Source organism: Fundulus heteroclitus, chromosome 7 (assembly GCF_011125445.2).
Source record: "Fundulus heteroclitus isolate FHET01 chromosome 7, MU-UCD_Fhet_4.1, whole genome shotgun sequence".
Classification (NCBI taxonomy): domain Eukaryota; kingdom Metazoa; phylum Chordata; class Actinopteri; order Cyprinodontiformes; family Fundulidae; genus Fundulus; species Fundulus heteroclitus.
The window spans coordinates 43,362,906-43,389,640 of record NC_046367.1 but is presented as its reverse complement, the minus strand read 5'-3'; the positions used below and the strand labels follow the sequence as shown (position 1 = coordinate 43,389,640).

Genomic DNA, 26,735 nt, shown 5'->3' with positions numbered 1-26,735 from the left:
TTATCTCAAGTGTAGTTTATCTAATTATCTTGTTTTAGGTGTAAAAATACTCATTCCATTGGCATATCATCTTATTTACCTGCTCAAATTAAGGACAAATGCACTAATTTCAAGACATTTTTACTTCTTTTTACATCAGTTTTTGCAGTGTGCCGTCCTAAACATGAACCGTAGCGATGTCCAGCCTTATCAGGACCTTTTTCTACCTGCCGCCTCATGGCTCCTTTCCCACACACTCTAATCTCCTTTTAATCCTCCTTCCTTTCTTTTCCTCTGGAGTTATTTTGATCCCAGTCTCTCTCACTGACCCGGGCTCCTATATAAGACGAGGGACGGCCCATTTGAAGCGTCAGTAGCTTCAGTATCTTGGTTCTCCTCTGTAGCAGACTTTCTCCGCGCGGTTCGTCCCTAAACGCCGATGGAGCGCTGGTGAACTGGGGTGTCGCTGTGATGCGTCGTCTCTGTGCCGCTGACTGCGTGCGTTCCCTCCCTGCTGTGTTTTGAGCTGTGTGAAGCAACAGAATAAGGGGAGGTTAACACTTGCTCCGTTGATTTATGCAACTTGTTGAGCTTTGTCTGGTACTCCCACCCACCACTCTCTCTCCTGAGCAGACTCCAGGCCTTGTGCACGCTCCGCTGGCCACATTTGCCTCAGCCCTCCCACGGCCCGAGGGTTTAGTAATTCAGAATTAGACTGTGCGTCAGTTCCACCTTTATTCTGTCAGAAAATGTCACTTTTAGTCATCTTAGCCCTGTTCTTAATGTAATATTGACGTTTTCTTGCTCTTGGCTGAGCAGATTTGAAGGTTGTGTCTCATTGTTCACCGGAAGATGAAGAAAACTGATTTAATGTTCAATTGATCATATTAAGTCGGGTAGTGTTGTCATTTTATAGTTTGTTGTGTAAGAAGAGCCTTTGGAGCCTGATGGACCCTATTCCCACAACTCAACGTTGTTGTTTTATTGTCCTCTGAAAACCAGATCCCGTACTTGACCCTTTGACCTCCTCCAAGGTCCATTGACTATATTTCTTTGTCCTGAACATACTTGACTGACCCTTAAACCTCCATATATGAATGCCGCTGGAAGGCCCGATGTGCTCAGAGAGTAACGTTGCCTGTCTACCCATTTATCACTGTGGCCTACATGATAAAATCACTAGATAAGCCAGATTTCACAAATGCATGGCAGAAAATTCTGTAGCTGGAGCATTGCTGCTCTCACATAGCATGCAAACTGCACACTTGCTGCAGAAAAGACTCGCCTGCAAGGACCCAGTCACAGCATTTCCTAATTAAATCCTGTTCCTGGATGTTCAGTTGATCATTAAATGTGAATAATTACACATTTAATGACATCACAGAAAGTAAGGCAGCGGGTGTCGACGTATTGGAATGCTGTGAATCCCACGCTGGTGATGTTTACACACAAACTATTCAGAATGAGAGGAATACTTTAAACTGTGAAAAGACTTGATGTTTCTCAAGATGCACTTTATGTTCTCATGATCAAACTCACAAAATTCTTGTTTTTTAATACGCTAACGTCCGTGGCAAGAAAAGACGCTGTGTGGCAACCGGGTGTGTGTATATTCAGGTGGTTTATTTTTACAATTGAAACCAAAAATGAAAAAAACAAAACATCATTTATTGAACCAAAATGAGAAATCTGATATTAAACTGCTAAATGAAAATGGAAAACATGGATAAAGAGCGCTCACTTTGGATTTATTTTATCTCTTGTTTTTTGAGACAAGTGCGTACGCGTTGTGGTGAGGCGTTTGTGCATATACTTTTCATTTTTACTCACAGAAAATGATGTATACACAAACCCTGCAGTTTTACATTTTATATTTCTAAAACATTTTTTCTTAAACTACAAAATCCAGCACCTAAAGCACAAATAAGTCATTTTTACCCAGAAATAATAATCTTAAAAGTGTGGCATGCATTTGTATGCAGCCCCGCTGGATCAGTACTTTTTAGAACCACCGGCTCTTTTGGGTTTTGTCTCTAATAGCTTTTTAACATCTATAGGCTGTAACTTCTGCTCATTAATCTTCACAAAGCAGCTCAACCTCAGTCAGATGGAATAGAGAACATATGCAGCTTTCAAGCTGACACTTGGACTTTGACTAGGCCATTCTAACACATGGCCTAACACATTCTGGCTGAATGTTTAGGGTTGTTGTCCTGCTGAAGAACAACCTCTACCCCAGATTTCTCAACTCTGACCGTCTTCACTGTCACTGCTGAAGAAAATCGTCCCCACAGCAACATGCTGCCACCACCGTACTTTTTAATGGGATAGTTTGTTCAGGACAATGTATACACAGCAGTCTGCATGTAGGCCAAAAAGTTAAAGTTTGCTATTCTCTGACCAGAGCAGCTTCTTCCACGTGTTTCCTATGACTCGAGGCAAACTGCAAACAGGACTCCTTCTGGCTTTCTTTAAACTTTGTCTTTCATCAGATCATTCTTCTCATAACCCAGCCAGAAAAATAACTATTTCCAGCATAATTTGACAAAGATAATCTCATTTAAATCAGTGATAAAGAGTCTTGTTTACAAAGAAGCTAAACAGTGTTTCTTTTGGAGAATTTAGCTGCCTGTGTGTACTGGCTGCTTTGGAAATGTTTTCACCTGGTAATAATTACGAGACAAACAGCAGGAAACTCACGGTGGGGTCTGGTGGGGGCCCAGACATCAAACACATGGAATACAATCTTTCACTGAGCCTTTTAAAGGATAGTGAAGCAGGAATCGTAACCATGTTGGAATAGCAGTGTCTGTTTTATTGTGGACTTTATATTTGAATTACATACTTGTGATTTATGAGGTTCCCTTTGGGAAATCGTTAAGGAGAGATTTACTTTTAGCATATTTAAAGCCCTGATCAAGTCTATCAAGGATTAGGACAGGTCCACAATCTGCCAAGGCAGAGAGCTCATAGGATTGTCTGTTCTGTGCATCACAGATCTATGCTATTGCTCAGACACGTCAGCTTTGTTTGGTTTCTTGTCCTTCAGCCCAATATATTAAAAATGGAATAAAAACATCCCTTATTGTCCCTCAGTAGGGAAATTCACGTGTTTCAGCTGCAAAGTGAAGTGGAAGCATGCAAGATCACACAAAGGTAAAAAAAAATATATATGCAAACAAAAAACGAGGCCGTACAGTAAGGGCAAATTTCCAACATAAGAAAAAAAATACTGTACAGTTAAAGTAGCATCCTCAAGGAATTAAAACATGCTTTAAGTGTGATTCAAAGAAAACGTGCATGTCTGTTTGTCTATACAAGAATAATGAAAATACAAAAACAGCAGGGATGTCAACACTTATTGGGTTTGTTGGGAGTGTAGTTGGTTGTAACGTCTATTAGGGAGGAAGGATCTGTGAAAACGCTCCTTTGTGCACCTTGGATGTCTGTCACTGTAGGATAAATTAACTTATATGCTGAAAAGACGACATGATTAGTGGTAAGCCATGCAAAATGTGTTAATATTTTGTTATTATTGACAATTTAAAATAGAATTAACATTAAAACTGTATTCAGTTACTGGTCTATTAAAAAGCTAGAATTTTTTTAAAGTTTATTTATCATATTTTCTCTGCAGAAGGCAGTTGAAGTACTGTAGGGATATTTCCGTAACCAAAGAGCATAAACCTTTAAATGTTGTTGGACCTTGGACTTTACAACTGTGCAAGGTATGCTGTTTTAAAGCTTTTTATATTCGCTGCACACAGAAGGAAACTCTGCTCCAGCAGCTGTAAGCGTCCCAGCGGCTAATGCTATGTAAGTAAACATACTGGAGCCTGCAGAATGACCCGGTTAGACTGTTTAAACTGTTTAACCTGCTTTTTAGGTTTATTAGACTGCCGCTGTCTGAGAGTCTGTTTACTTCCTGATTGATAATCAGTTGTTTGTTTCCTCTGCTTTATAGTGCAATATGCCAGACTATCACAATAAGAGCCTTAACAACGCTAAAATGCAGACGTTCAGAATGTGTTGGTGAGACCGCGGTGAAGTGAAGGTACTTTAAGTCTTAAATATGCAGATCCATTTATTAAACTCAGCTCTACTTCAAGAACGTTGGCAAACTGGGATTAAATTATTATTTTTTGTGCAGCTAAAAATATCAGGATATGAAATATTGACTCTACCGGCCACCTGAAGCTGACAGTTTATGTGAATTACGTTTTTTTACAGACTTCCTGCAAACCTTCACCTCAGGTTTAGCTTATGTTTGTGTATATACGCTCGTCTTTTTGGTACATTGTAATGATTTAAAGTTGTGTTCAAAATACAAAAACAGCAGATTACACCTGACATTTTCATAGTCTGCTGAAAAAGATGAACCATTTATACTCAGTGAATATACTGTAATAAATGTTTTAACCACAGCAAAGGCAGTATTCTTTTTAAATATTCCTCTCGACCAGAAAGGTTGTTTCTGGTTGGAAATGAAATGGGCATCCCAAAAAAAAGACAATATAGTGCAGGTATTGATGAAAAAATAATTATTTACAGTTTAACACAATTGTCAGACTGAACATCATTTATACCCTTCTCAATTTTCATTTGAAAATATTTCAAAGGTTTTACAGCAAACGTGGCTTTCCTCTAAGAGCTGGGCATCTTTGTAGATGTTTCCTCTGGTTATTTGATGATTAATCTTTGGTCTTTGAGGTTGGAAGGACACCTTGTCATCACCCTCATCTTTAGCAGCACGTTAAAGTCTCTATCAGATTGATCTCAGGACTCTGACTGGGCCGCTGCACAGCGTTAATAGTACTTCCAGTCTAAAGAAACATGTTGGACAAATCAACCATCACTTTAAACCAAAGGCGGTCTAATATAATAATAATAATAATAATATGATAATATCATTTTGAGCTTTAACTATTTTTATGGGACCAGTTTGCTGTGTCTTTGTGGCTCCAGTTTTTCTAGTAAAGAAAATGCTTTTGGACTTTCCCTTGTAGTTTGGTACTTGGGGAAATAATCCGTCTGTATAACTGCTGCCACCAAAATGAAAATATATTTCTAAGCTTTAAATGAATGTTGTTCACTGCTCTGTTTTGCCTTAACCCTATTATGTATCATAATTTTTCTTACAACTTTTATTAGTTTTGAGTCTTTTTTCCCCCCAAAATAGTTATATTTCTATCCATGTCCAACAAAAACAGTTTTTCTATGATGATTTACCCAGTGAGGAGGAGGAACACAGGAAAAAGGTTGTGTGAGTGTGCTGTAGCTTGGAGACCTAAAGAACAGGCACCCTGCAGAGGGATTTAAAAGCTTAAGCTCAGTCTGCCTGTAAGGACAAAAAGTGTAATTTGACTCACTACAATTCATGCAGTGTTCAGGTATAAGTAACTTCTGCTCCTGTTCTGACCAGCATTGAGACAACCACCGTTCTCCCTATTTCTCCAAACACCCATGTCAGCACAATACTTGGTTTTAGTGTCTGAAGAGTCAAATGTTGCATCAATCAATCTCTAAGTTCATCTGCAGTGATTTTTTAACACATGTTTGAACCCTGTCTCTATGAACTCCTTCTAACATATGTGGAAGAGGTTGATATTCTTGGACAGCATCTGCGGTCAAATTATATCGTCTTCATTTAGCTCAGACACTGAGGAAAAGGACTCTGCTGCAGCTAATTATTGGTAGGAGAGAGAATATTTCTACCAGGTAAACTTTGCTCACCTCGATGGTCTGGCTGTTGACTCTGTTCGAGCCCACGCTCTTACCTGTAGAAAGAACGCTGAGCCATGAGTCGCTCCTTCCCTTAAATTTAAGGTTCCTGTTTTTTGTTTTCATAAAATTGAGGCAAATTGTGTTTCAAACAGAAGTTTTTTTTCCAGTGTTTGAGTAATGAACTTATCCTCCTCAGAGCTCATCTACATTTCCTGCAGAGATGATCTTTGTTGCAAAGGTCTTCTCGGTGTCCAATTTCAGTCACGAAGTAGCAGCAGCTCTTCCATTTCCCAAATTCCTGGCACAATTTCTTTTAGTAAAAGAACGTCATCTTCCATATATGATAGTGCCTTCATGTTTTAGTAAAAAATATATAATAATAGACTTTTTTTGCTTTGAAAGCCAATGGTGAGGCCCATTTTGATGTATTTGCTTCATACTTCAAAGATTTTACAGTTTTCTATCCCTAAAATATGATGATCTGGGCTAGAACGCTGACTGAAGGAGCCGGTTAGTTACTGCTGGGTAGGTCAAGACCAGTGGTCACCAATATTCTGTCTGAGATTCACACAGCCATTTTTTTATGTGGTTACACATGGACTTACACAACATAATTCATTTAAAGGTCTTTAAAAACATACTTTAACTGTTGGTAATTGAACGCCTCGATGCCAAAATATTGAAGGTGTTGGTTCCATTAAAGAAGAAGCCAAAACTTACTCATCGCTCACCTCTGAAACAAGCTGTAGGGTTTAAAAAACATTTATTGTTGAAGTTTTGCCTTATATGGACATGCTTAAACTTGTCATGTGTCCAGCAGAGCTGTTATAAGGATAGAAAAGCCTTACATGTACTTGTGGAGTCAGATTATTGAGGCTCTTTGCTGCCAAAGCAGAATTTTAGTGGCCAAGTTAAACTCCTGCAAACTGTAGTGAGACATGATCAGAGATGGAGCTTGTGTTTTTGCTCAGATAAAGACTAAGAGGTGGGAGTTTTCGTCCCAAAAGCTCACTTTGTTAGCCGGCCAATCTGGGTTGTTTGAGGAAGCGGAGCTCGTCTTGGCCCGGTTGGTCGGATCTGTCAGCAGACGGGCCTCCACTGACGAAGGCGACAGAAATCGTGATTGGCACGACAAACCTGACCTCTGGATGTGATTGTGGACCTCCTGCAGTCACGCATTTATTCAGCTGCGGAACCAAAGAGTCCAAAGAGGTTGTGTTAAGGGCATCATGCTGTGCTGCCGCTGCATTCCTCCGTGTGAAAGAGAGAGGATTTTAAAATTATTCTAATTCACGTCCTGAGCTGATTGATGCTGTTGTCAACGCCGCGCGGAAACCGTCTGGTTTCCTTTGGCTGGTGAACTTTAAGTATCACAGATTAAACCCTTTTTTTTATCCTTTTAAATCAACATTTTTTGGCACAGCTGTCCGTTTTTATTTGGAGCTTGTATCATTTATTTTCCTTGGGTGCTTATTACAGTACTTGGCTTTCTGTTTTCTTTAAACAGAAAGCTTATCTCGGGTGATTTGGGGGATTTTCTCTGAAAACAAATGAAACCGAAGTTTAATATCCTGCTTTATGGGGATTTATCATAAGACTTTTAAACACATAGCTGATTCCAGGCCAGGAGTTAATAATGCCTTCATGTTACATGAGTACTAGGAGGAAAACAAGAGGGGGAAACTAGTTTGTGTTAAAAATATGAATAAGCAGGAGGCTAAATAACGGCCGCTGCTGTTAATTATTTCTCTCAATCGGCTCATTTATCTGCAGGTTTCTGAGCTACATGTGTCGCCCCATAAAGGCACAATAACAGCAGATATTTCTGAAGACGTGTGATGTGCAGATATTATAAAGTCCAAGGTCTGGATGATGGACTAAATCAGAGAGGGGACTTTCTGCATTATGTTGTTGTATTTAACAGTTTTTCCAACCCCCTGAAGCGAGTGGTTCTGTCAGCAACCCTAAAGGCACAATGTGGGCAACTGAAATGATTGACCAACTGAAAAAAATCACAGCGAGAAAAGTGCTCGTCTGATCTGGAATCAGTGAACTATTCCCCAAGTTGACTTTGAGCCCCAACCGGGACACACGAGCAAGTAGGCGGCCTCTGTATCTTAGAGAGGAACACGCCTGAGAAGGGGCGCAAAGAAGCGAGTCGTCGAGTTATGGCAGAACCCTGACGCCTGCAGTGGAGAGAGTTAGCACCATCAGGGAAAGGGAGAAAGGGAACTGCCCTGGTAGGAAAACCTGAGAAATGGAGATGGACCGCTGCAATCGGCACATGAAATCAGCCGTCCATCTGATCTATGGACTTAAACCAGGACCCTGTGGTAATAGCCTGAAGAACCCCTGATGTTGTCAGCATGTGAAAGGGCAGCACCTTCAGGTACTGATGAAGTCCCCTAAAATCAAAAAACGGGATGAAACCAGCCTTTCTTCTTTGGTGCAACAAAGTACCTGGAATAGTGGACCTCGGGTTGCTGCAGAGGATCCACTGCCTGGATTGCACCTTTGGCCAGGAGGGCAGAACGCTCCTGCTCTGGTGCTCGGGCTTTCATTGGGTCAATGATTACAGTCATGTTGACCTGGTATAAGATGTGAGGCCGCCGGAGGAGCTGTAGTCTGTAACCATGAATCAAAGGGGCAATTACAGCGTGAGCAGCCCAGTAGCTGAGCTAACGATGGGAAAAATATCCCACCTTTGGCCAGGTGACATCACCTTCTATAGTGGGGGCGCCGACCAGAGTCTGCAGCCCGGGTCTGACTGGCTGGGGGGGCGGGGGGCAGACTGACTGAAAGTCCCTACTTGGTACACCCAGGTTATAGACGACACCAGACCTACCAAAACCCTGAGGCGGCGGCTCTGTGGTGGCATCAGCCATCGTCTGTGGTTTGGTCTGTTGGAGCAGCAGCTGGATAAACTTGTTAGGAAGATTCTGCAGATATTTACGTATTCAAGCTTACTTTATGAGCGATAGAAATTTATACGAAAAAGAAAATGCTGCCACTGCTGCAGTAGATATTTTCTTCTCGCGTTGCATCGAGGACGCGGCATCACAGGATGCTAATTAAGCTAAGCAGAACGGACATTGCAGTGTTTTTTACTGTTACCGGTAAATTAAACGTGATCCCACACTTTTAAAACTTTCTTTTCTCCCCTCACGTCTCCCTCCACAGTTAACAACTGCACTCTGCGCCCACGTATCAACAGTGTAGGCTGTCATCAGCGGACATGAGAGCGACGGGCAACGCAGATAAGCAGCTGGCTGAAACGGAGCGCTAAACGGCTAAAGAGACGCAGAGGCGTTTGGCTGGAGGAGTTTTAGTAATCGAGTCGAATCTTTCGAGGAATCGTTTCAGCCATTGTTATAATTGCGTTGAATTTCCTTTTTTATTAAATTAGACTAAATTGGATTGTAATTAGAAGGACTTGGCTTTAAGATTGATCTAATTTTATTATTCTAATGAAACGGACTCTCCCCATTTTGAAGGAATTAAGTTGAAATGAATTACAGCCTAGTTGATTTGAACTGTACATAACTTGAGTGAACAGGACAGAATCGACTTCAGTGTGGTGGTAATTTTTTTTTAATAAAACATGTTGGTTAGAATTGACCCTGCAATGTGGATTCTCGTCGCCTTGCAGTAAAAGTGTGACGCCATCATTGTTTGGTGGCCCGATGCTCTGGGGAAGCTGCCTGACTCTGGTCTGAGTGAGTAATTTCCTCCTGGGATCCACCTCCTCTGCCATGAAGTGCAGCGGGGGCAGGAGGAGGGCAGGAAGGAGGGACTTGAACGCCCCCCCCCCCCCACCCCTGAAATGAAAAGCAGGTGACTTTTCAATGTGGGGAAATCTGGTTAGTAACTGGAGAGCAGCAGAGAAGGGAGGAAGGAGAAGCCTGAAAGAAGCAGCGGCTCTCTGGTTTCTTGTGTTTAGCTCTAATTGTTCCTTGGTGCTCTTGTTCTGCCTACAGAACCGGCTTCACAGAGACTTCATTCTTTACTCCGTGGATGTTCTGAAAGCTTCAGGGAAGAGTTGGCTAATTGGAGCAGGCTTTCTCCCTGAGCTGAAAGGTCGAGGAAGAGTTCACTGTGAAGACGTTTTGTTTCACCTAAATTTACCAAACAAGCCTGTCGGTGTTCAGCAGCTTTAGGTCTGAGTCCAGTCAGATATTAAGAGTAGGGGTTCATCTTTAAAGAATGTCAGAATTAAGACTGAAACATTTGAAACATATCAGATGTTTTTGAGATTCAGGCGTCTCACTGCCTCAGATGCAAAGGAGTCTCTGGTTTGCTTTGTAGCTACTTTTCTTTTTTTAATCCGGAGACGGTTAGAGGAAAACTCTCTGGAGACGTCTGTGATGGAATCAGGGGAAGATGGGTTCAGGGTGGAGGTGTTTTTAGGAAATGGAGTCCAGAGAGTAGCAGAGGGGTAGACACTGGCGTAGGTTTTCAGCTGCAGTGAAGCAGAGTTTGAGGTTTCCGAAAGGTCAAAGCTGAGTTAGATGTTTGTGAAAAGTAAAACATGGTTTCTGGAAAGGAAGTCTAGAAACCGAGATTTTGAGAATTTCTTTATGATTTTGATTGTTTTTATAGATTGCCCTGAGCTCGTCATCTCTCAGGTGTTTCTGCTCCAACACACCTGAATAAAGTTCTGCAGGAGGCCTTGAACCGTGTTCACCTGATTCAGGTGTGTTGAACGAGGAAAATATTTCTTTGAACGGCACCAAAGACTCGATAAAGTAATGCTTGTAGACTCACTGGTGGATCCCGTGTCGTTTCGACTGATGATGGGCATCTCTGCAAATAAACACAAATCAGGATTTTAGCCTCAATAAGAAGATTAGCAGTAGGCTGAAAACTTGGCACGCCATTCTGGTATCCAGTAATTTAAAATCCTAAAGAACCTAGACATGAAGCGTCAGACCTTAAAAGCAGCACATTGTAAAGCACACAGAGATTAACTGCTTGAACTGGCCCTGAGAAAAATGTCCGTCAAAGATGTGACACAGAACCAGAGGCACGCTGCCCTCTTTAAAACCAAACATTCAGCTAATCGCTAAAAACCCATTTAAAAGCCCCAGTTTATACCATCTGGTGACATCAGCACCATCCATATTCCCATTTCATCCCCATGTCTGCAGTTATTGCTCATTAGTTTAAATCTTTATTTTGTATTTCTGAGAAATTCCAGAGGTGATCATCAAAAAAATGCTCAAATCTAATTTAAAAAAATCATACTGAATTGAATTTATCTTCTACAGGTTTGATCCTCGTTTGGGCCGCCAGACTCATGAAAAGTTTATCAACTTTGGCTCCTGTTCTGCTGTTTGATACAGTTGTCCGAAACTTTACACAATCCTATTTCTGTACGCTCGACCGGTTAGATTCATAAAAAATTACTTTTAGTCAATTAATGTTAAAGTGGACGTGAAATGTGGATTGATGCTTGTTCAGAATGACTCAGAGCAAGAATATAAAGAAAACTGCTGGACGGAGACCTTTACTCCATCCTGTTGGACGTCCAATCGCCTTCACAGATGGAGCCGTGCAGCCTCGGCCTCACTCAGTCCGTCCTTGCACATGGTGTCCCATATGAGAGATGGCAGTATGCTAACTGATTAAGCCACATGACTGGAGGGGTCCCGTTGGGTCTCCTGGCTGCACCAGTAAGAACAATAGCGTCTGATTGGTGGGGGTCGATCGTGAGGGGCTGCCTTCCCTCTCAGGGTCCAGATGCTGTTTTTCTGACTTCACTCAGTCTACAGGAAACCCCGCAGCATGTGGGACCAGCTCCTTGTGGCGGTTCGACCCGTTGGTGAAGACATAATGGCTCTTTCCAAGCTTCAGGTCAGAAGGCTTCCCAGAACTGACATCATTCCAGCTGGAAGTGGCTCCATTTTCTGGCCAGTGGATCAGTGAAACCAGAACCAGTGTGTGTTGGGTTTAAATGGGATTTGGTCATGGTTCTGGATCTGAAGCTTGGCTGTTCACACCTGGCAGTGAAATCCGAGGTAGCTGCTCTGCATGCAAACTAACATGCAGTAGCAGCACAAAGTGGACGGACCATCAGTGGTTCTACTAATGAAACGGGCCTTTACTGCTGGCATAACTAAACATTCTCTGCTTTGAACCGTTGTTTGATCCCAGGGACAAATCTGTTCCATATTTAGCGTTAGATTTAGTTAATGCTTCCCAGAATACAAGATAAAAGGTTAAGGAGCTCCCTCTTGTGTCTGGAGCGGTGGCGGCTCGTCAATAGGGGGCGCTGTCTCGTTAAAATTGCAGTAAAAAAGCGTAGACTCTGTAAACAGAAAAAAAAGTAGTTATCACATCTGTTCTCTCATAAAATGCATCTAATGAAAGTATCAACATTTCTATTCCATGTTGATTCCTGGTTTTAATGTTTTAGAAGCTAGGGATGCTAGACAAATGAGTTTGTGTGTGTACGTCTTTACACTGCACTGCAAAAACAAACTAAACTAAACTAAAAATAAGTTAAAATTCTCTTGAAATGAGTGAAATGAGTGTATTTGTAATTTATTTGAGTAGATAAATAAGATAATCTGCCAATGGAATAAGATTTTGGCACTTAAAATAGGAACAACTCATCTCCATCAATTTATTTAAGTGCATCATATCTAATTATCTTATTTTAGGGGTAAAATTACTACTTCCATTGGGAGATAATCTTATTTACCTGCTCAAATCAAGGACAAATACACAAATTTCAAGAAAATCTTACTTATTTTTAGTTTAGTTCAATATGTTTTGCAGTATGTTGGCTTCCATGTGATTTGATGCTGCTCTCTAATTTTATTCAAAGATTGTCATTGTGGCCAATCGGGGCTTTTTGTGTCATTCTTCATCCAATCAGATTAATTCATCATATCAGTCAAACAAAGTCACCACTCTGGCAGCTTAAATGTGTGAATATCTCTCAAACACGATACTTTCTGCTTGAGTTATTTCACTTTGAAGTATCACCAAGTATCGTTACCTGAGTACAGTTTCTGGCTGCTTTACCCACATATGGTTTCTTTAGTGAACAAAAAACAAATGTTTTAACCAAAAATACAAAAATAACAGATTTACTGCATTTGAGTCGTTGACTTGCAGCAATTCCTCATACGGATAATGCATGTAGCAACAGTGGGGAGGAAAACTCCCCTTTAACAGGATGAAACCAGCAAAGTGAGACTTCTTCTTTTACACACCTGCTGATTCTGCTGTACCACTACAAAGTCAAACAAGCATTTAATAAACACTGATCTAACATTTTTACATTACATTCTGGTTTCAAAAGTTTACCTTCTGTGAATAAGAGCGATTTGGAATGCGTTTCTTTTTTTTTTAGATAATTTTTTTTAGTTATTTGTTTGACTCATTTTGTTTTTCATCCTTTTAAGCAGAGGAATTTGCACATAACTTTATATTTTTGTCCGTCTGATTTAATAATTAAATTAGATGTAATGACCATTATCTTTTTACCAAATACTTTTTTCCATTCACTTATAACATATTGTCTATGGTTTTTCCGTGAATACACTGGCCACTCCAACCACTGCTGTATTTTACAATCAAAAACATGTTTGCTTGCAGATGATTAATCTGTGTAAATTCAACCCAAACCTGGTCATGCCAGTGTTGGTAAACATTTCTCTGCAGGATCACCTGAGTTTCCCAGTAGTTGACCAAAATAAGGGAAACTTGGCTTAAATTGGAGCGGAAACCCAGTTAGGCATTATATACATAAAAAACAAAACACGATAGTTACTATTAATCAGTTATTTATCAGTATTTTAACGTCTAGTTTATGTTTGCTGGTGTTTTCTTTAATCTTTCACCACCATGTGGTGTGATGTCCATTATTGGTACGATTTGCAGCTATCTGAAATGTTTTCCACTTTATAACCAAAGATACGCCGTCGTTATCGGTGTTGTTTCTCTGTGCGCATGAAGTAATGAAATGGAGCGTTGGTTTCCTTTCTAAATGAGGTAATGCATGAAGCGCTGGAGGTGAATGTCAGAGTAATCAGAGGAGAGATCGGTGCACGTGTGGACGGATCTCTGCAGTCAGGGAGAAAAACAGCCTTTTTGGTGACGTTATTCAGCTGGAATGTTACCAGTCGGAGTCTGGAAGGGTTTATCTCCATGTTCTAACATTACCTAACCCGGGCTGGTGCTGGCCCATGTGGACGGGTCCATGTTAAAACAGAGCATCCATTAAAGGACAGCTGACTGGAAGTAGACAGAAGGGGAGATGTTATTCCTTATCACAGCGCTACAGTTCATTAATGAATAACTTTCCTTCCAGCGGGGTACGTGCTCAGACCTGCTTTTATCACTGGGTACAATCCGTTGTTTGGTAAAAATTTTGTTCCTGCTTCTGTGTCTTTGTGTTTTTTTTTGTTGTCGCCGATGTCCACCTCCGTTACCTCCATACAGCCCAGGGCTAAAGCATCCTTCTCTCCATTCGGGTGTATCAGGACATGGTAAAAAGTTACCTGGTCTTTACCATGGAGCCAAAATGGAAAAGTTTGTGAGTAAAACTGAGTCCATCCTGTGATCCAATGCCCCAGCAGCTTGTAAGGAAACATCTCTGTTTGGTGATTTTCTGCATTTCCTCTTTGTCGGAGTGGTACCCGTCTGTTTTCATGTGTTGCTTCAGATCATTGAGGTTTCTGCACAGCTCTCTGCTGGGTACCACACCAACCTGTCAGTTAGTTTGACGTCTGTTCTTTGACTAGACCACTGGCAGACCTGCTGCTGTATTGTCCTGTTAATGACCCAGTTTGGACCAAACGTCAGCCCTAGAATATTCTGGTATCCAGAGGAGCTCTTGGTCCACTTAATGGCTGTAACGTGCCAAAAGAAGCCCAGATCATTCCTCCATCACAGTGCTTGATAGTTGGTATGAGGTGTTTGTTCTGATCTGCTGCACTTTGTTTCCTCAATCATGGTTCTGTGCTTTAAGGTGGCATAGAGGTTCAACATCTCTACTCTGGTCTCTGCTGTCCAGAGGACTTTGTCCCAAAAGTCTTGTCTTTAATCTGATGCAGCTCTGGATGAGGGACAAGACTTTGCTTGGACACTGCTGCCATCTGGTTTCTAGAGAGAAGATGGCTCCATCTGAAAAGGGTCTAAATGGTAAGGACCCTTTTATAGTTGGACTCACTTTGTAGTTCATTTTCAGAAGACTGTAGGCCTGTGTTTGACTTGCATCATCCATGAGAGTTTCCGTCACGTAATGACGTCGGAGTTACAGACTGTCTGAAATCGGCAAAGTGGTTTGAAGCTCCTTTCCTTCCCATTATTGAGTTCTTACTGATGACCTCATGAGAGGTCAAGGAACAGGGACTAGGGGCTATAGTTAGAACATTTTGGATGCAGACGAGGCTTTCTCCTTCAACCTTTCCAAGCAACAAGGCTAACCTTTAGCCTGCTAACTGAGGCCTGTTGAGTCTGAGGTGGAGCTCCTGGGTTTTTGGTCATTTCTCTGAGTTTCCCGCTTTGACCTTGGGCTGAACCTGCTGGGACATCCTGGGAAGGTTGGTAGCTGTCTGAGATGCTCTCCTCCTGGGAATAATCTTCCTCTCTGTAGGAGGATGGATTTTAGATGGTCTGGAGATGACCTTTGAACCCTTCACAGGTTGAAGGGCAGCAGCAATTGTTGCTCTAAGGTCATTGCTGATTATTTTCTGCCTTCATGTTCTTAAAACACACCTATATGCTCTGGAGCAGCAAACTGCTAAATTAATGCTCACACCGATGAAGATTGGAATCGATTATTGAACTATATTGTGTAAAAAAGCAGCCAAAGTCCAAAGAAAATCCTTCATAAAGCATTAAGAACTGATCAGAACCACTGTTAATCTGGCTCTTTAGGATGAAAATATATATTTTTTAGGAGTAAGTTTTGAGGTCGATGTTGAGTAAAGGTTTTGTGTCTAACAGCTAGAAAACGCTCAGCGAAACCTTCAATTAAAGGCTTCTAGAAGTCTTTTATTATTAGAGGCGAAGATAGAATAGCTCAGATTTCTGAGTCAACCACGTCATTCTCCTGAAGCGCTCAGATTTGATTTTATTAAGCACCGAAGAATCTTTCTGCAAGAATAAATCAGAGGTGGAGCGGCTTTTTCCCTTCTTTAAGCTTCTTTAAACAGTGGGAAACGTTTAGAAGTAGGGTGGGAGTGATTGCTGGTGCATGAGCGTGCGCGCAGTCGTCTCATTTATGTGTGTGCATCTGCACATTTTAATACACAAGAGTGCCTGTTTTGCCCATGTGTGCTAATGAGTGTTAGGCAGGAGATTATGCGTGCGTCTCTAAGGGAACAGGAGTCTGTTCCCAGGAGCTGCAGGGCCCATCCTGAGGGGGGGTATGTGCACACCCTGACCCCAGCTCTCGGGGTCCTCTCTGCCTGTCTGAAATCATTTCCTCCCTTTGTGGCCCAGGTTAGTCCCAACGTGAGACACGAATGTGAGGGACAGGGGTTATTGGGAGGTTCTACAAAGTGCTGAAACAGAAAGTAATCGGCGGTGGCTGCCATTAATACTGAAGCCCCGAGCTCCCAACCCCCCATAGCTGTCCTCTTCACCCATGTCTCGCCAATCAACTGCTGCAGCCCCCCTCCAGCCCACCCAAACAATAAACAAGTTCTGAGAGCGACTGGTGCATTGCTAATGATCGGAAACAATTAAGCCCGCACAAAAGGGAGCGTCCTACTATACCGCCTGGTATTGACTTAGTATCTGGAGGTTAAATGGCTGCAGCACTGATTTCTGGTGAGGCCAGCGGGGCTAAAATGAGCTGGTCTGATGAGAGCCATCTTTTGTTTGGCTTTTTAGGAAGAACAAGTCGGGCTACCGGCTCCTCGAGTGATACAGGGAATTAGTCCACGGGTGTGAAAGGGTTTGCAGAACCGTGTGTCAAAAGAGACCGCCACATTATTTTCTATTCAGCGACGCACACCAGCAGCGTCTGGGTGGCGTCCAACACTTGAAAGCCAAGAGCCAGTCAGTCCATTTCAAAGCGCTGCTGTCCAGATCCTTCAGGACTTCTGCTAAAATTATCCACAGCAGAGTTCTAGATGTCTCCTAAAGCCGGTATAATGTTCTGTAGTAATGGATCGGACAATCTGAACACAGAGATTAACAGGTGCTAATCAAGGCAGCACCAATACAGTGGTGGTTCTGTTTTTTTCAAATCAAGTTTGTATAAGATAAATGTACTTTATTAATTTGCAGGACAATTCACAGTAGCTAATCTTTTTTCTTTTTTGAATTAAGGTTTCTGAGAAAGTTAAATGTTGATCTGTGTGAACATAAAGACGATAACCTGCAGCGAAGCAGGGTTACAGGCAGCATAGATGATATGTTTGACGCGGAAATGTTAATTTCAGTCACTAAAGACTCAAAAATGACCCAGAATCTGCTTGAACAAAATGATGTGTGAACATATCGAAATATATTTATTCAGATGCTCCTAGCATTTCATAGCCACAGGTAAAGTTACCCAACCTTGGCCTTCTTGTCCAACATTAGTGTCTGACCTCAGAAATGCTCTTTGGAAGAAGGGCCAAAATTCTCACAAATACTCCTAAATCTTGTGGTAAAGTCTTCCTAGAAGAGTTGATTGGATGTGTTTTGAAAGGCTAATGACCCAATACTTTTGACAACATTGTGTGATTTTTAAGAAATAGTGAAATAGTCTTCATCTAGCTGTTATCTCTTTATAATTTTCTTTCAATTAACTAAACAGGATGAGCCTCTTTTAAAAGGGCTGGACTGTAAGTCTCCCAGACATTGGGTCTTTCAAAGTTTTTCTGATTCTTAATAGGAATATTGGATGCAGTCTCTCGGGCCTCAAACCTGCATTAATTTAGGCCTTTGACCAATTTTCTTAGGTTACACAGGGACACACAAACTGTTTGCTCCAAGCGCTGAACATAAACCCAAAGAACAATTGATCGATTTCACTCACAAATATTCCAAGTAAGTTTGATGGCTTGGGAAGAAAGAAATGTAAAGAAATGAGAGCTGAAGACATTTTATTGGTTAATAATTTAAGCATAAACAGAACAAGTGGGATACAAGTGGAGGTCCTGATCCCCCACCTTACTCTCCCAGTGGCCCTGTGACTGGTTGAGTCTGAGAATTTGCATGGGCAGCGGCTGGGAGAGTTGGAGAAGAAGCCAATAGACTGAATAGACTCCTGAAGCTGAGACTCTGCGGTTGTTTCATTGATGTAGTGTGGAGGTTTGTGCTTGTGAGGGAAATCTGGGTAGGAATTAAAAGGTCTGCCTTTCTTTAACCACTCTTTACTGCCAGGGATTCATGTTAAACTGCCCAAGCCGCTTTACGCAGCTTCTCATACTTGAGCGTTAGGTTTGCAAACAACCTAAATTTAGAACCACTTTCAGATGTGAGAGCATAAACCAAAGACCTGAAAGGTGCTTGAAGTATGAACGCTGTCTGGGAGAGGGACTGTGTACTGGGAGGAAGGAGAAAGGATATATGCTGGTGAAGATTCTCAGTCATCCAGCTCATGGTAATTCCAAAAAAGTAAAAAACAAAGCAACTGGACTTCCTCTCCAGGAAGCTTTCTCAATTCAAAAAGTCTGGAGTAATGTGGAGTAACAGGCTTTATACTACTGCCCAACAAAGGCCTTGTAATGGCTTAGATAATATGCAAATTCAACCGAAACAGCTCCACCCCTTAGAGAGGAAGCGAAAAGTCTTCAGCTACGAAAAACAAGTCCAGTTGCTTTTTTTTAAACTTTTTTTTGGGAGGAAGGATATAATATTCCCACCCAAAGTGACCAAATGATTCCTAAATACATTAATCAGACAATAGAAAATAGGTTGTGCTTACCTGCTGTAGAAGCATTCGGCATGTAGAGGTGAGTGAATCTTCAAAAGTACAGACCGAGTGTCCGCATAGAGTTGGATGGTGTAATGTTGTTATTAGATTATTAGACTGTTACTGAGATATTTGAGCAGCCCTTCCATACCTTTCATTGCAATCAATCATATTGGATGGAGAACATCTGTCAACATCACTCTTAAAGTCCTGCCACAGATTCTCAGTTATGTTAAGGTCTGGACTTTGACTAGGCCATTCAGGTTTGATCTAAACCATCCCATAATGTCTGTGGCTGTGTGTTCAGGGTGGTTGTCCTGCTGGAATGTGAACCTCCATCCCTGTCTCAGGTCTCCGGCATCATGCTGCCACCTTCATGTTTCATCAATATGATGCAGTGTTAACTTTCCACCCCTACACATGGGGTTTTAATCTCCTCTGCAGTTCGTCCACTAATGTTTCTTGATGGAGCTCTGAGGAACAGCTGGGTAAACACTGAGATTAAATTGCACACATCTGGACTCTACTTTGTGTTGGTTTATCTCATAAAAATCATTGTCGTCGTTTAACGAGTAAGAGGGAAAGTGTGCGAGCGCTATTAGTACTGATGCAATGCCGTGTTTGTGTTACTTAATTGACACTAAAACACTCTGAAGTTTCCATGAATAACAAAGTTGCTGGAGAGCCCGAAGGATCCGGCTGGTGTTTGGCGTCCTGATTATAATCTTACCCCCCATGTTTCAGTTCATTTTATCAGGAATCTGGAAAATGTCCTTCATGCATAAATCTTTCCTAATGACAGAACTTTGAAACGGGCCAAACACCCCCCGCATGGCAACGGCATTCCTGTACAGTATTCTGCAGAAGCTTCCTGGAAATGGCCCAGAAAGCATGCCAAAGGGTTAAGAGACCGTTCTGTTGGCGTCCGGGGGAAGCAGGATGGTTTTGAAAGACTCCATCATGAACCCAGACGGTTCAGAAGATCTGGTTTTATCCTTTAGTCCTGACCCTGACTCTTCAGAGGAGCTTTTTTAGGATTAGTGGATCTGTACATTACAGGGTTAGAAGAGATTTGGTTAAAGAGTTTCATAGCTTTATCTGTCAAACAGTCTAGAATAGAGTCTGAGGATAATGACCATTTTATGATCCCACATTATCATTTTATACCGAATATATTAAAGTATTCCACTTATCGGCCTTCTCCAGTCTCCCTAAACCCAAATCCTGATCATCACCCCTGCAGATGCCAGGGCTTTGGGTAAGAGTCTGCAGCCATGCAGGGACCTCCATCCTTCTCCTGCCAACATGGCGCATCCTGCACAGCCACGGCCATTATTTCAGTCTAAACAGATTAAGCTAATCCCGTTATGTCGTAGTAAGGCGTAGCCGCGAGATGGAGAGAAGGGTTGGCTGTTCTGCTGTTGCCATGTGGCTCTGAATCAAACAAACAGTGAGCTGTCACACGGATGAACAGCAGCAGGAACATGAACATGACGCAGGAGATAGAAACACATAGCAAGGGGGGAAAAAAGCAGACTTTCTGAATGTTTAAAAAGAATTGTTCTTAATGATGACAACAGGAAAGCTTAATGCTCCTCTTTCAGGCCTGCAGCCAAAAGATAGATTGCAGTGATGAAACGTAACTTTGTCTAAAACTGGGGGTTTATGACCAAAAACCTGCAGATCTGATGACATTCAGCCTCATCTGGGGTGCAGAAATTCAATTAGGAGGAAGAAAACTGCAGGAATGTCATAAATAACGTTGATGAAAACAACCTTTCATTGGTTTATTTTGAAATTAGTGTTTAATTTTATTATCTCGCCAGCCCACAGTGCTGCGGCGATCAATACGAGTCCTTATGTGACCGGCTGAGCTGCGCTCGCTGTATAATGACCTCGTCACTTTGCTCTCATGATAAAATGCGTTTTATTCACTGCGTGAACTGATGAAAGCTTGTTTCTTGGAAACCATCAGGAGAAAAAAAAGAGCAGAATTCAAATCAGCTCCCAACAAAGTTTCTTATATTCAAACTTTAAGCTTTTGGATTCAACACGTCGCTTTAGTGTGAGATTATTGTGCAGAAGGGAAAAGAGTTACGTCTGTTCTGCTTGATCTTCTATATTATCTAAGGCATGATCCCTCCATGAAGCCCCTCGATATGCCGGAGATATGGTCGGTTTTCTAAGCCTGCCCAGCTGTGGAACAGAGGCTGCGTCAGCGAGAGCTTCCTGCCCTGAAAGCGCATCCATTATGTGTCTTTCATCTGAGCACAGAAGCCAGCTGATGCATCTAAAGGCCAGCAGGCATGCATACAGGCCCAAGGAAACGGATCCAGGAGCAACTTTATTATTTCAACTGGGTTGTGAGAAAAATCAGTAGAAGGGCATAAAATCTACTTTTATGCATTCTGTTCATTTTTCTGAAGTTTTTTTTTTGTTTGTGGCTGAGAGAGAAGGGGAAGACATGCAGGACCTCGGCCTCTGCATACAGGTACAGCTCAAAAATGGCAATATTGCATAAAGGTTTGCCTGTTAGAAAGTTAAACGGTTATTTTATAGAAATTCATCACAGTGAAATATTTCAAGCTTTTATTTCTGTTCATTTTGATGATTATGGCTTACAGGTAAAAAAAAACAAAAACATCTGTCTCAGAAAAATCACATTAGACTCATCATAAAAGGATGTTTTAAGCACAAATGTCAAGCTTGTGAAACTTGTGTCAAATTCTGTGCATCAATACTTGGTTGGGCCTCTTGCATGAATTCCTGCATCAGTGCATCGAGGCATGGAGGCCATCAGCCTGTGGTTCTGCTAAGATGTTCTGGAAGCCCAGATTGCTGCCTTCAGGTCCTCTGCCTTGTTGGCTCTCACGTCTTCCTCTTGACAACAGAGAATTTTCTACAGGGTGGGCCCTGTGCCAAGTCCTGCTAGAAAATTAAACCAGCATCTCCATAAAGCTGGTCAGCAGAGGGAAACGTGAAGAGCTCTAAAATGTCCTCGTAGATGGCTGCTTTGGACTTCAGAAAACCCAGTGGACCAGAACCAGCAGATGACACGGCACCACAAACATCACTGACTGTGGAAACTTCACTCTGGACTTCAAGCAACCTGGATTCTCTGCCTCTCCTCTCTTCGTCCCGACTCTGCGACCTTGATTTCCAAATTAAATGCAGAATTTACTTTCATCTGAAAACAGGACTTTGGACCAAGGAGCAACAGTCCAGTTCCTGTTTTTACAGGAAATTTCTGGTAAAATGCTTCTTGCTCATGTCTAGGATTCGCCTGTGAGTCGTAGCTCTTGATTCACCGACTCCAGCCTCAGTCCACTCCTTGAGAAACTCTCCACAATCTTGAATGGATCTTACTTGACAATCTTCTCAAGGCTGCGGTTCTCCCTGCTGCTGATCCACCTTCTCCTACCACACTTCTTCCCTCCACTAAGTTTTCTGTTATCATGCTTGGATCCAGAGCTCTGTGAACAACCAGCTGATTAGACACCATTAGTTTCCAATAATGATTTTATTTCACAATATTCTAATCTGTTTTCATTATGTGTAGCCAGAGTCATTAAAATTACAAGAAATAACAGCTTGGAATGAATCACTGTGTGCAATGATTCTCTGAGTTTCACTTTCTGAGATGACAGGCTAAAAATATTGCACTTTTTTGTGATATTAATTTTTTGAGACGTCCCTGTATGATGCTCCTTCTCCTCCGCTGAGGCACCAGGTGCCACCTAATTTGTTCATTCTAATGTCTGTCTGTTGTTCACCTTTCTTGTCCACCCGGACATTTTTTCATCGTAGGTTCTCTTCAATTAAATAAAATGAGAAAACAGGAAATCACATTGTAACATTTTTTTTAAAGAATTTATTTGTCAGTTATGGTGGAAAATAAGTATTTGGTCAATAACAAAAGTTCAACTCAATACTTAGTAGCATGATCTGTGCGGGCAGTGTCAGAAGTCAAACCTTGACCCGGTTTGAACACTGTAGCTGGTTTTCTATGCAGATCTCCTCTGGAGCAGAGATGTTTGGGCTGTCACTGGACAACACAGGGTTTCAACTCCCTCCACAGATTTTATATGGGGTTGAGGTCTGGAGACCGGCTACGTCACTCCAGGACCTAAAAATGCTTTTTATGGAGCCCTTCCTTTGTGTTTGGGGTCATTGTCGTGCTTTAAGACCCAGCCATGTTCCATCCTCAATGCTCACAGTGATGGAAGGAGGTTTGGCTTCAAATCTCATGATAAATGGCCTCGTTCATTCTTCCCTTAACACGGATCAGTCGTCCTGTCAGCGTTGAAGAAAAACAGCCCCAAAGCATGATGGTTCTTCCCCCATGCTTCACAGCTGCTATGGTGTTCTTGGAATGCAACGCAGCATTCTTCTTCCTCCAAAAACGACAAGTTGCATTTGTGACAGAAAGTTCTACTTTGGTTTCATCCGACCACAAGATATTCTCCCAGTCCTCTTCTGGATCATCCATGTTCTCTCTGGCAAACCTAAAGTCGAAGGAGATTATCAGAGGTCCTCGTACGTCTTCCGTTTTCTTACAATTGCTCCCACATTTGATCTATTCACACCAACCTGCTGCCTATTGTAGCTCCACTCTCCCCAGCCTGGTGCAGGTCTACAGAGTCTTTTTCACAGATGAGTTCAAACAGGTGCCGTTAATACAGGTAACTAGTGGAGAACAGAGAAGCTTCTTAAAGAAGTTACAGGTCTGTGACGGACAGAAATCTTGCCTGTTTTCCACCATAATTTACAAATAAATTCTTTAAAAATCCTACAATCTGATTTCCTGTTTTTATTCATTTTTGTCTCTCATAGTTGAAGTGAACCTATGATGAAAATAACTTGTTTCCCCCCGGGTAGGATGAGGGTGCAGCGTAAGGTTCTGTTGGTGCTGACCTCGCCTCTGTTAGCTTTACTGTAGCTTAAATGAATCAATGTGACGCTCCATGATGTTCTTGGTGTTCCTGTTGGTAGTTAATTTGCTTCCCCTGGCAGCAGAAATGCTTCATTAACAAAACTTGGCCTTAAAATTCTTCTTAGCATAAATGTTAGTTTTTTCCACGGATTTGCTAAACCTTAGTTATTTCTGATTAAACCTCCTCAGGTTTTTCATTTGTTTGATCCGTCACTCGATCGCTCAGATGACCTCCACCACGAAATGACTCTGTTTGCTTGTTTTGGTGAAATTCGACAGAAGTAAAGGTGGCTTAACTGCACCGTCACTCCCAGGGTGCTCGGCTTCCAGGGAAAATTGGGACCAGCTGAAGAATCGCTGACGTCTCCTGCCTCTGAGGGGCAGCCTGCAGGTCGGGGTTATGAAAACACGGCGCAGCTTCTTTGGAAAGAGGCTGCAGGAAAATGGTCACACTCTGGAGTTGGGTTTACAAAGCAGGCAGGAATTGGTTCTGGTGGAGATGGTGCATGGGATCCGTGGGGAGAACAGTTAGAGTCTCTTATGTCAAACTCTAAATTATGTCGCTTCATAGCCTTTTATTTGGGCTTTTAGCTTCAATAGAAAAATATAAGTAAAGAAATCTAAAATAGTCTCAATGAAAAGAGAATAATTAGTCTCACTGCAAAAATGGAATTAAATATAAGCAATGTTTTCCTAAAATGAGTGTATTTGTCCTGAATGTGAGCAGGTAAATAAGATTATCTGCTGCTGGAATAAGATTTTTCCAATTAGAATAGGAACAACTCATCTCAAGTGCAGCTTGTCTAATTATCTTATTTTAGGGGTCAAAATACCCATTCCACTGGCAGATAATCTTATTTACCTGCTCACATCATGGATAAATACACTGATTTCAAGAAAAGTTTAAGTTTTTTTAGTTCCCTTTTTGCAGCGCTGACTGCTGCGTACGAAGACGTTTCAAGTGGAGGGAGTTGAAGCTTTCTGTGCATCGTCTCGTCTGTTCATCATTCATCGCAGCAATCAGTAACGATTCTGTCGCCGTTCAGGTAGATGCAATGATTTCTGCTGTGTTTCTGACCAGTGTGGTCCAGAGTCTTTAAAAACCCGTAGGCAGGGATGATGGCAGGAAAACGGGTCTCTGCTTTGATATAAACCTCCTGATCTGTCGGTCTCATTAAGACTTCTCTTGTTTCTCCTCCTGCAGCCGGAGGAGTTGGAGGCGCTCCATTCTCACACGTTCCGGGTGAAGACCTTCAAGAAGACCAAGCACTGCAGCGCCTGCAAACAGACCATCGTCCAGGACGGCCTCGTCTGCAGAGGCGAGTGAAATCTGTGTTTTTGCCCACCTGTAACGCTTTAACGTCTCACTTTCCAGCTGCAACAGAACCTGTACCAGACCGGCCTTTCAGTATCAAACCTGCCTTTAGATGCTGCTGTCAGCTCAGACGGAGGCTGGAGGCAGCAGAACCACCTTAGTACTGGTACCAGGCTGCAGAAACGGAACACGTTCAGTGGTTGCTCAGAGCAGACAGCAGTTTCACAAAGACCGCTGGGACAATGATGGAGACGTCTGTCCCAGGCAGCGTCCCCCTGAGGTCATCTGAGGCGGCGCGGGGGTCAGACCCGCAGATCCGCTCACTGACAGCAGAGGGCAGAATAAACTCCAGGGAGGCTGAAGGTCAACAGCTTTCAATTTCCTTAATGGAGTTTATCCACCAGGCTTTGTTGTCGACCACAGAGAGCGTCACGCAGCACGTTTTTCCTTCCAGGCACTCCCTCCTCCTCCTAAATCTGCTCTGATTTGGACTTTTGCTGCTTTTTTCATTTATTTTTTGTCACGTTTTCATTTAAGGCTCTCAGCCAACGTGAGCCATGAAACCTTTAGCTGTTTAAAGTCTGTGACGGCCATTTTGGCTCTGATTGCTGGATGATTCCATTCTTAAGTGAACTGAATCACCCGGTTATATTTTCCAGTATCTAGAGACCAAGAATCAGCTTATCTGGTGCACAAATGCATCTTTTTTTTTTTTTTACACCGAGCAGAATCCAATCTCTATACAACAGTTTAGATGTTTATTAATTTTCTGAACCGAGCTAAAACGTTTTCTCTAAAAAAAGAGTAGAACCTGAGAGCAGTTTTGCTTCATGGGACAATGTTCCGTCACCGTTTTTAATGGATAAAATATGGATTTCTAAAGAATAATAAGCCAATTACATTACAGAAAAACAAGGAGCATTCATCAAAGAAAATTCGCAGAAGGTTTTATGATGTTTAAAAAATTAACTTTGGTCACAAGATTTGTGACCAAACATGTTTGGTCACAAATTTTTACATTTAAATGGAACTTGATGGATTTTAATTTCCCCAGAAATGTATTTTTACTTTCTAAAGATAATGTTTATGATTATTGAACGGTCTGTTAATGCTGTTTTAGCTTAAGTTGAATAAACTAAAAATTTAATGGCTGCAAAACTAAAGGGCTGAACCAGTTCTTTAGTTATTAAAGAAGACTAATAACTAAAGTGAGAGAGACAGAAAACCAGAGTTTGGCTCCAACAAGGTGATTCCCTCCAGGGGACGATCTGCTGAAGAATGATGCATCTTTGCTGGATCTTTGTCCAGACACCACCTCTGAACTGGACTCTTCATCTTGTTTTTCATGCACAATATTTTATCGTTCTGCAACAAAAGATGAAAATTAGTTTAACAAAGAAGCCAAAGTCCAAATCAATAGTCTTTAAGAGATCCAGGAGCTGCTGATCAAGACCCCTTTCTAACATTACAGGAAGGTCAGGCTTCACTGATGGGACGATGGAGGTCTGAGGCGCTTGCTCAGTTCTTTATCTTTGTCAGTTCATTTGAGCTGAAGGTTTCCTAAAGTGGGTCCGTGCTCCATGCAGGACTTCAGGCTTTCTGTTGTCCCTGCCGCCTGCAGGAAACGTCCCACAGCGTGCAGCAGCAGCCGTGTCTGTGCATTAAAGCTGCTGCTGCCTTCTTCTCCACACAGACTGACACTAAAGGGGAGAACGTACGGCCTCGGCCTTCTCTGCTCATCGTGTTGTTGTGGAAACGTCTGTTTTCACACCGATAGCATCAAACCCAAGCTTGCGGAAATGAGTGGATGTGTGCTTTGGCACAATGGCACGGTGGTGCTGCTGGTGGTGGGTGCAGGATTGCAGCTCTTGTTCCAAACCGGACTCAGGGTCGGCCCGGGTATGTAGCTCTAAGAACCC

General features: G+C 42.1%; 1 protein-coding gene across 4 annotated transcripts in view; it reads left to right on the top strand.

Moving 5' to 3' along the window:
- LOC118563783 (tensin-2-like) overlaps nucleotides 1-26,735 on the top strand; it is a 77,396-nt gene that overhangs the window by 38,897 nt on the left and 11,764 nt on the right. For all 4 annotated transcript variants that reach the window (XM_036139706.1, XM_036139704.1, XM_036139705.1 and 1 more), the window contains exon 2: nucleotides 24,706-24,820. In XM_036139706.1, the coding sequence (XP_035995599.1) occupies nucleotides 24,706-24,820 (115 nt within the window). The remainder of the gene's footprint in view (nucleotides 1-24,705; nucleotides 24,821-26,735) is intronic.